This window comes from Humulus lupulus, chromosome 1 (genome assembly GCF_963169125.1).
Source record: "Humulus lupulus chromosome 1, drHumLupu1.1, whole genome shotgun sequence".
NCBI classification, from domain to species: domain Eukaryota; kingdom Viridiplantae; phylum Streptophyta; class Magnoliopsida; order Rosales; family Cannabaceae; genus Humulus; species Humulus lupulus.
In genome coordinates this window covers 298,143,336-298,154,840 of record NC_084793.1, presented here as the reverse complement: position 1 = coordinate 298,154,840, position 11,505 = coordinate 298,143,336, and the positions used below count along the sequence as shown (strand labels likewise).

Below are 11,505 nucleotides of genomic sequence, written 5' to 3'. Positions count from 1 at the left end.
ATTTGATCAATATGACCAAACTGCTCTCAATTTTATGGGTCTAGAATTCAAATTTAATTACTAAATTACATATAACTTATGACAATTTAGTCATATTGATCAAATCTTACTCTAAGGTACTAAATTTGTATTATTTCAAATTACAAAATAATAAATAAGCATTATTAAAAACATAAGATATGAAGTGTATGTATTTCTACAAAATATAAAAAGTACCAATATTTAACCCATTTATATTCATTAACTTCCATGTATATGTATGTATGATGATAAAATGTGGAGTTGGGAAATTTTAATAAAATAATATAATGAACTAATAAACGAACAAGTTGTTGGAAGTATATATATAAATATATATATATAGATAGATATTTTGTCAAAAGTGCTCAAACTTCATATCAAATAAAGTAAATCACGCAATAACTGTTATAGTTTTTGGTGTTTTTCTGTCTGAAGGGCTAAGGAATATAAGGATATCCATTTTAAGTCTTTGATGGGATTTTTTTTTTCCTTCTTATTAGTTTCTCAATGAATGCTTTTACTTATCAAAGAAATAGTTACTCTTTCATGAAATTCACCGGTCAATCAAACTGTTTTAATTTTTGTTTACTTGTGAGTGTGAAATTCATGTGAAATTGATCAGCCATATTGTCTCATATAAAATGAATGTGGGCCTCATGTGTGTAGATAATAATTCATGGCTTACCTCCACTAAGGTTTGTTTGGATTTTGAATATTAAATGTATATATATATATATATATGCAGTCATTTTCATGTAACATATACATATAAGTAATTATATATAATGATCAACTTGTTATCAAACCATTATATCTGTTGGTTGTAAACTATATATATATATACATATAGAATTTTTTTTTTGACCCGCGTTAAAGAGACGGACCTAATATTGAGCCATATATTAAAAAACGTAGCTAGCTAGAGATCGATATATATATATATATATATACACACTATTTTTCTACCTAATTAATTAACGATTTTCATTAATTCCATGGAGGGGCAGTCTCATTTGCATCAAACCTTTTGCAACTATTTGAATAATTACACTCTACTTCATATATATATATATAATATAAACATATATTGGGAAATTTTTTGGTAGAGGTGTCACTTTAGCTCCATTCGGTAGGAATTCAATTTTTTTTACGACATTGTACAATGTAATTATAGAATTGATGCATCTCACCAGTTTTTATAAATTCCGAACAATTTATGATGTCTAAAACATAGTTCAAACAATCAATTACACGCATGTCTGTTACTTTTTTACGCGTGCAATTAACCAATTTAAACTCTTTTTTTCGATATTATAAAGTATTAAAAAATTTCTAAAAATTGATGAAATATCTACTGTAACTACAATATATACACCGTCATATAAAAAAAATTTAAATTATAATTTTTCTACGTACCAAAAATAAAACGCTCCTGAGGCTAAAGTGGCACCCTTACTAGAATTTCCCTATATATTGAATTAGCTCAAACATTGAATAAAAAAAAATTGACTTGCTTAGGGATGAAGGCTACACATATATATATAATGATAAATAAAGGGGAAAAAAGAGAAATTCTGTAGTTGAAGCTAGCTAGCTAATTAATAAAGTACAAGAATGGAACTATATAAATATATATATATATGCGCACTACTTTAAAAATCAGATAAATATACATTTTAAATTTAGAGAGAAAAATTTCAGTTTAAACATATGTAGTAGTAAATATATATATAAACCTTTTAAAATCTTCTTAATTACTTATTAATTATATTCCATGTTTTGTAGTACTACTACTTAATAGATATATACAGGCATGTTTTTTGTTTTTGTTCCTATCTATCTGTTTTCTGAGCAATAATTAGAACGATCGAGCTAAGGTTCATCATTGAGATGCTTTAAATTGTAACCAGACACGTGTCTACAATGTATTGATTATATATATATATGTGCAATATTGCATCTTCATATATACATATTTTCTGCTGATATTGACATATGCTTGCGGTACAACTTTTATAAACGTCCATCTCTACGTACGTACTATTTTGCGTATATTCAGCATAGATAGATATATAATTGTTCAGGAAAGATCCCTTTTTCTCGAATTATATATATTGACCGCTATTCTACTTTTCTTATTTGCCAAATTTAATTTGTTACGTATTAGAAGGATTAATTTAATTATGTGTTAAATGTATACAAAGCTTCTCAAATAACAAATATATATATCTAACTACTTTATTTTAAATATATGTGTATATATATAGATATTATAAAGTATAGCTATAGTGCACTTACTTTTCAGATTAATTCCAAAAGTTAGTTAGAAATTCGAACACATTGATTCCCATGTCATATGTTATAAATAGGGAGAGGGATAGTAGTATAGGAGTACTTCAAGAAAAATGACTAGAAAATGGGGGAATGTTAATAACTGAACCAAAACAAAATCTTAAGGAATGGTACATATATATATATATATATATATATAGACTATAGTACATAGAAATGCAAGCTATATATACAGAAGCAAATCTTTGGTCTTGGATAACACAAAGTTTGAAGTCATTAACGAAAGAGAACAAAGGTGTAGCCTAGGGTTTAGTAGCAGTGGGGTCCTTTCGGGATGTCTGTAAGAAATTCTCTCTGCCTAGCTAGCTCTCAATTATCACTTGCATATACTTTTGTAAGTTCCTCTGCAAACCCAATTGGCACCAAGTCACATGCAACCTTTGTCCAAGGGAGCATGATCTATTATAGTCATGGGAAGGATCTTGTCCATCTTTTTTTTTTTTTTTTTTTGGGTATAGTGGAAAAGATCATCTTGTCCATTCCTTTGCTTAATTTGTCAGAAATTTGAACCATATATTGAGTTAATTCTCCTCCCATTGTGTGAAAATTTAGAGGGCCCCATCGTGAATAGGGAATGTTTAGAATTTAGAACCATCCATTTTTCTTCTTCCAATGTATTCTAGAGATATATTCTCTATATAGCCAAACCACTTTATCCATGTTTTTTTATTTGGTTTATACATTTCATGGCTTTGACTAGCTAGTATATGAAACTTAGCAAAGTATTGTACTCTATAGCTTGGGTTATGGTATAGTTATATATATGTATATACATATGTACTCTAGATTATTCAATACACTAAATGTTTAATAGCAAGCAGCTAGAAGTACTGGTCACCAAAAAATGGAATGATGAAAAGAGGACAAAATTTTAGTTTGTTGAAAGATTGATTTGAACTCTATATATGTATATATTATCATCAATCAAGCTATATATAGATAGGGTCGACTAGAGTATAGGAAAGGGAACATTGTTGAAGTACATAGCACTAGCTGCACTGTGCAGTCCACTTGCATGTGGGGTCCAATTCCTACATATATATATAAGCTAAAATACAGAGGATTTATACATTTTTAATGGTGTTATGTTCTATTATTTGTTTGTATTATGAATTTTGATAAATTATTTTTTTTTTATAAAATTGTTTAAATAAAATCTTAAATTTGATTTTGGTCAAATTTTTTTCAATTGAAACATAAATAATTTATCAAACTAATAATTTAGAATAAAAATAAAATTATTCTGCTTAAAAACTGTGATATTTAATTCAATTTTTCTGATTATTTTACAAAATATAAAATCAAAAATAAATTTTTTAAAACATAACTTTCAAACAAATAATTAGGAAAAATAGTGTGGAAAAATATAAACCTATATATATAGCTAGATGTAATCAATTAATTCAACTTTCTGCTTATTAAATCGATACCTATATATCTATGATTTTTTTATTAAAAAAACTACCTAGCTATATATGCATATTTTACTTTTAAATAAAAACAAGAGTATACTTTTTTCTCCTTCCTTCGTAGCTAAGAATATCTATAGAATCATATTATTTAAACTAATAAGCAATAATTTATTCAACAAAAGAGTATAGCATACATAATTGAAATCCACTCATATAGTAGTGCTTCACTCATTATATTATATATACATATATGTTAAAGGTGGACAAACGTTCATGATTAGATATTCATAATTTGGTGGTTAAAGTTAATATATATAAATTATATATGTAAAAGTTAAAATATATTGGTTGTTAGTTTCTCCAATCACAAAATGGCGAGATCAAAAGAGAGAAGAAGGGTTGTTAGAGAGTTAGAAGGTGAAGAGGTGAGAGGTTAAAATCCAAAAAAATAATAATAATGAAAATGGGGTCCTCTTCCACTAGAGAGTTAGACTAAAATTAGGGTTTAGCTAGATAGAGAGAGATTTGTCTAAGGGAATGAAAAGGACAAGTTAGATAACATGGCTACATGCAAATCTGTGTCTGTCTGTCTGTGAGAGTAGAAATTAAAATAATAATAATAATAAAAAAGAATAATTGAATTGAAGAATATTAAGTGGGGAGAGTGAAAGAAAACGTACCTATCTATCGATCCCATTTCACAAAAAAGAGGACGAAAGGTGAGGAGCCCTAGAAAAGCTGTATTGCCGCTTAAGGGGAAGACATCTCACGGGGTCCACTTAGTGTGTGGGATTTTATCACTAACCCATTTTCCATTTTCCATTTTTCATTTTCTATATATATATATATATATTTCATTTAATACATTGTTGTCATGTCATATCATTTCATTTCATATAATCATTTTTCTAAATTAAATAATTTTAATTAACCTACATCATCACCCTTTTCATGATCCATCTATCAATATAATTAATTTCTATTTAATTAGTACTAGTACCATATATACTATACAGTGCTTACCTAGTCAAGATTTACAAACTTTAAACTTTGAATACCTTTCTCTTATAGTAAAAAACAAAAAAACCTATGTAGTTTTTTCTTAATTAGCTAGACCCTTCTTTTTTTCTAACTCAAAGGCCAAATTAATTTATGGTAACATGCACTAACAACCAAACATATATTACCTTAATTATTTCCTAAGTTAAACATCTGTAATCACAGTCTTATATATATATAGTTAATAATTAACCCTAGATATCATAAACATGCATATTGATGTTTTGTTGTATATTGTTACAAGGAAAAACAAAATAGTTATTATTGATAATAAAAAGGAAAATGGGGGATATATAGCTAGGTAGAGATTAGAATTTTGGAAACATTCGGCGCCAAAGGAAAGGAATCTTATAGTAATGAGAAAAAACTGAAAGAAAGAAGGGTTGATAGAGACAGAGCTAGAAAAAGGGCAAAAGAGAGATAGCCCGAGGATCGAGGGGAAGACTGCCCCACTCACTAACTCAGCTCCTTTTGACGGCCCTGGCCCCTGCCCTAATTGCCCGCTCCACCGTTCCCATGCCTAACATCTTCTGTCGTTTTCCCCTGCCCGACCGGACCCATGAAAGCTCTCCCGCTCCGGACGGCACGCGCGGTCAGGTACCTTCCCAGTACTACTACTACTGCTACTATATTGTCTATCTTATATCCATATATTACTGTATATATTTATATATATATGTCTAATAATGTAAAATAACACCCCTCACCTAACCTGTTATATATATATATACACATTTAATTATTAATTCAAAAAAGAAAAAAGAAAAGAAGAAGGTGAAGAAGAAAGTGATTATTCTCTGAACTAGTCTGATCATAATAATATAGGAGGAAAAGTGTGTGTGTATGTAGGTTTGGCCTTAGTGGTGTAGTTTTTACTATATGGTACTCTGTGTAATATATTGGTGGCGAAAACAAACATGGGTCTTCTTTTTTCATGGGATAATGGGATAGGAAGCTTTTTTCTTTGTAAGCTTTTTTTTTTTTTTTTGACATTCATATTTCGTTTTCTTCAGTGCCCAAAGTGAATAGTGTGTTATTTTGCTTTTGGTATTGAACAGGACTTATGATGTATCAGGGTTCGCAAGAAAAGGAGAAAAATAACTGTTACTTGGGACCATTGATATTGATCTTATTTTATATGCTATGTTTATATAAACTATTGTTATTATTATTCGTATATATGTGGATTTTGTTATTACCCAGTAAATCGAATTTGGTTAATTCTTCCTTATAAATGCTAAAAACACAAGCTCACATTTATATTTATGCCTCTAATACAGATCGAAAATGAAGAAATAAAAAAAAAGAGTAAACAAAAAAGTTATAGACTCTGCTAGGACGAGTCAAACATCACATAATAATTTTTTTTAGGCTACATAATGTCTCATATATATATATATTGGCCATCCCCCAATTTTTTTTTTTTTTAAATTTCTATATTATTTAAATTAAATCCTAATTAACTAGCATTGCAATTACAAATCATCAAGCTTTTCATAATTAGCTGCACGTATTTCTAAGATTGGTTGGAGAAGGGAGATGAATGAAAAACAAACGGGTAATTAAAGGTGTGATCAAATTCAATTAAGTGTATATACGTACTAAAGCAAATGTTACTTTGAAAAAAATTGGTGAAAAAAATCATATATCACGCATTATAAAAAATTGAGCACAGCAATTTTTAGTAATAGAAAAAAAATATTTTGGTGTGATTACAACTAATTTTTGTTGGATATCATTAATTAATTAATAAATTAAACTTTGTGTTTTTGGGTACGTAGGGTAAGGTGGTTGTTTGGAATAATATAAATGATTTGAAGAGGGAAAGCATATTTGATTATGAATTTGAATTTTCAGCTATAATTTTCAATCATTTCACAATAATATATATTATTTTTCCCTGGCCGAACACAACGAATATAGAAAGGGGTCGAGTGTTTTCTTTGTTCTCTGATTATATAAACTCATAATTCCTTCTTATCTTATATATATATACCCTAATATAATATGGCCTTTAATTTGCATGCACGTAATATATATATAGCTATAGTTCTTCCGACATTATATATATATAATTAATCAAGTACTTATTAGCTCTAATTTATGTATTTATTTTAAGATCATTATTAACAGTTAATTTGTTCTTAATTTATATTACCACTAAACGACAGTGAACTATATATATATATAATTAATTATGAATTATGTATATATATCTTGTAAGTTAAGTGATAAGATTAAGTACCCTCCATTATATCAATAATCTCTCAATCAATATGGGTTGTTGACAAATGGTTCCGCAATTCTGAGACATGTGGACCCCTTCAAATATTTCATCCGATATCTCACCTAGCTAATTAATCTCTTTTCACTTCTTATTTCAATCATTTTAGGCGTCAATTACTTAACACGTTGAGCTGTTAATTTGCATTCTCACCGCAACTTTATCTATATATAGAACCTTACTAATTATTAACGGGTCAACGTTAATTTCTACATATACAGTGCTTGTTCATGACTTATCAACATTACTAGACACTTTTGTTCTGCTAGCTAGCTAGCTAGCTAGGGCCATATGATATATATATATATTATATAAATATACATATATATTTGTTGAGTGTGTGTATGTGTGTCATAATCGATGAGTGGCAATATTATCTTATTAATTTGCTCTTTCTATCCCAGAAATTTCACCTTAATTTACAATATGAACTATGTATAATTGATCCACATTGGGGGTCGTTTTTTCTATATTTGTCACTGTTCTTCAACGTCCAATTTAGATAGTCAAATGAATATCGAATCTCTCCTGTATATGTATATTATTTAATCAAAGACTAATTTACTAAAAGAAAAAAAGCAAGGGTGATTATAAGGAATATTGTACTATCTAAACAGGAATGATATTACCTAGCTCCTCCGATTCTATTTTAGAAAGAAAAGTATAAATACAAACACATATATACACATGCACCACACGTTTGAATGTATTATTTTAATATGATGATGATGATATATATATAGTAATAATAATAATAATATTAGTAGTGAAGATAATGAGTTACACTATATAGAAGTTGAGTGTTGGGGGTGCATATAGTGATGGTGGTGGAGTGTGGTGTGGGGAAGGACAAAATTGAAGCCATGAGTTTCGGGCAATATTGCCTTTATATTAGTTGGTGGTGTGGGGACTTTATCATATTCATAACCATATATTTTCCATCACAAATATCAATATATATTTATATAGCACAACAAACTTGATTTCTATGCTATCATTCTTTATATTCTTTATGTACACGACTCCACTTAATTTCCATCATATTACTATTATTATATATATAAAAAAATAATGCTTATACAACTTTTACTACAAATAAATGTATTATTTAGTGATAGTATTTTGGTCAATAGCATTTGTGTGACTAAATATTATTTTTAGTTACAATAAAAAAAATTATGTGACAAATTAAAAAGTCTTACTTAATTATAAGTTATCATTAATATAATTTTAGTCACAACTTATTATTTTTAGTGATAAAGTTTGTTGTGACTAAAAATATATTTAGTGACAACAAATTATAATTTGTGTGACTGATACTTTTAGCCACATATTTTTTAGTGATGATATAAGTAAAATGATTTTTCTTTAGTTATAAATTTAATTATTATGACTAAAACTACGATTTTTTGTAGCGTTTATTGTCAAATAATCAACTATATATATATATATATATATATGTGTGTGTGCGCATTGCACTTTAATTTGCAGCTAGTGAATCTTGGCCACATTAATTTACAAATTAAGAAATAATAAGTAAAAAAAATCAACCAATTAATAGGCATTATGGTTAGACTTGTTTTGTATTTTATTCTTATTGAAGATATCGGTGTGGTTTTAATTGTAATTAGCGTGTAAAATGTTTTTTTAATCAATGCACGAGCTAGTAATTATGTGAAATGTGTCTAATCAATCTGAAAATGTACGTCTCTAATTAATTAGTCCAGAACATTTTTTCCGTTTTACTTAAAAACATATTAGTCATATGAAAATCAACGTGGCAAACAACGTAGCAAAAAGGGCCAAAAAAAAGTTGTTAATCATAGTAATTTGGTTACTGTTATTGGAATTATCATTAGTGCAATAATGAAGTACTATTACATCCTGTCAAATGAATTAGTGCTTTCACATATATAGAAGAGAATAAGTTTAAATGATGTGAAGAGTAGCTAACAACAACACTAGTCAATTTATTAATTGGACATAGATTTCAACCTACCTTTTTATATTATTATATATATAATTTGGTGGTAGTAAGTGGTTGCCTAATTATATTCACATTGGATATACCTATATATAAAGGTCCCCCTATAGTCCCAACCCTTGGCCTCTATAATATTTTATATCCACAAATTAAAGATCATTTGGCTATAAGAAAAAGAGCTACATATTCCTACTATAATATAAGGCAAGCTATATGTAAATATATTCCCATCTCAAATCTCTTTCTCTTTCTCTCACACACACATTAAATACACAACAAAACCTACTTTCTTTTGCTTTTCTCATCCCACTAACTAAAAAAGATATCACTCACTCACTCTCCTTCTCTGCTTTTGATCTTGTTCTCTTTTTTTTTGGATTGTTATAGATCTAGAAAGGATATCAGACCAAAAGATGATCCAAGAACTGTTAGGAAATTCAGGTCTCATAGGTGGAGAGAGGAAAATCTCCATTAATGGAGGACTTTTAGAAGCCACTACTTTACTCCCTAATCTTTCACCATCTCCTTCTCATTGTTCTTCTTCAACACCAAGTACAACTACTGCTACTAACACTACCACCACCTCCGCCGCCGCCGCTGGCACCACCACATCTAATAATAATAACAACCCGGAGAGCCTGAGGTGTCCCCGGTGTGATTCCGCCAACACAAAGTTCTGTTACTACAACAACTACAACCTCACTCAGCCCCGCCACTTCTGTAAGACTTGCCGCCGGTACTGGACCAAAGGAGGAGCCCTAAGGAACGTCCCAATCGGCGGCGGATGTCGGAAAAACAAGAGCAATACTATTGTGTCTTCCTCGGTTGTCTCCGGGAAGACTGGTGGCGTCAGCGCCGCTGGAAAGATGAAGATGGTGATGAGTTCGGAGATTGGACGGTCAGGATTCAGCGGTTTCGATCATGATCAGCTCTCACCTAGCCCAATACTTTGGGGCTCGCCTCAGAATTCTCATCTCTTGGCCTTACTTAGGTCCACTACTCAAAACCCTAACCCTAACCCTAGCTCAATGTGTGGTGGGAAGGAGGAACTGGGCAGTAATGGTATGATTGGTTCTCACAACATGATGAGTAATAGTACCGCTAGTACTACTGACTCAGGTAAGGGTTTGGATCCACTGTCTCAGGCTCCATCGCTTGGTCTGTGCAGCTCGTTTTGGAGAAACAACCAGCTTAATCAAAATCCACATTACCAACAAATGAACGGTTTGATCAGCACAGCTAGTCTCGGTCATAATGATCATCAAGCTCATCATCAAAACAGTAATAATGGATTTCAAGAGCTGTATCAGAGGCTAAGATCATCATCATCAACAACATCACCAGCTAATTACTATAACGATCATCATAATCACTCAACAGGTATTGCTATTGCTCTTAATACACTTCTACTACTATTAATTAATTATCATGTGGTTGGTTCTTCTTTTTTCATTATTGCCATCTAATTCTTCTCGTACTACGTCGTCGTTTTTGGAGTCAACAGCTACGGTTGCAGCTGGAGGAGGTGATCAATTGGGTTTCTGGAATATTAACCCTCCAGCATTTTCATCATGGTCTGATCTCTCCACTACTACTAATGGTGCATACCCTTAAAAACCTTTTAATATATATTTTTTCTTTTCTTTTTTGGGAGGGGATGAACATCTTCATCATGATATGTTAGAAATTAGGTTAATTGGGGCTGTGTAAGGTTATTAATTTCTGTTTTCTTTTTTCACGGATTGTAACTTGTATTATTTGACTCTTTTTCCCCCTAATATCTATGTGTGTGTTATTTTGAGGTGTGTTTCATTAGGTTAATTATGTTGGTGTGTTCAGAGACTAAGATATGATATTAAATTAAGATATATATATATATATATATATATGTTAAGAGTTTCTGATCACTTTATATTCTGAGTAGTGATTCTTTATGTTTTTCATATCGCATCTAATTATATATACATAAAATATATACTAATAGTTTTGCTAAATAAAAAGCTTAACATACAGCGCATAGTGGCATGGCTGCTTTTCTGAGTGTTCAGTCTTTTATATATAGGTTAAAAATAGTATATAGTTTTCCTTTTTAACATTTACCAGCAGTAGTGACCCAAATTAAGTAAAAAAGGTATATATAATGAATGTGAAAAAAGAAGAGTATATGTAAATGGCATACATATATATCTTGGGGTAATTGACTCACATCACACATCCAATTAATAAATAATTTGGCTCTAAAACTTTCGGTCTCTTTTTAAAAACACATATTAATTTATTGTTATATGTGTGTGTGTATGTATATATATGTATATTTATATGGTATAAAGATTCGATGGGGGGTTGATGTGTTTTATTACGAGAAAGTAGTAGTAGCCAGTGTGAGGTGGGGA

General features: G+C 29.9%; 1 protein-coding gene across 1 annotated transcript; it reads left to right on the top strand.

Moving 5' to 3' along the window:
• The first annotated feature begins 9,231 nt into the window (after positions 1–9,231).
• LOC133811256 (dof zinc finger protein DOF5.3-like) lies at positions 9,232–10,913 on the top strand. Its single transcript, XM_062246157.1, has 2 exons — positions 9,232–10,492; positions 10,617–10,913. Exons 1-2 carry the CDS (start codon positions 9,526–9,528, stop codon positions 10,724–10,726), a joined length of 1,077 nt encoding a protein of 358 aa, XP_062102141.1. The 5' UTR covers positions 9,232–9,525; the 3' UTR covers positions 10,727–10,913.
• The last annotated feature ends 592 nt before the right edge of the window (positions 10,914–11,505 follow it).

What these genes read in the sequence shown, in the direction of transcription:
- LOC133811256 (XM_062246157.1), top strand. Translation starts at nt 9,526, where the DNA reads ATGATCCAAGAACTGTTAGGAAATTCAGGTCTCATAGGTGGAGAGAGG. An exon ending in TCATCATAATCACTCAACAG is followed by an intron (nt 10,493 to 10,616) that starts GTATTGCTATTG and finishes TGGAGTCAACAG; the next exon opens with CTACGGTTGCAGCTGGAGGA.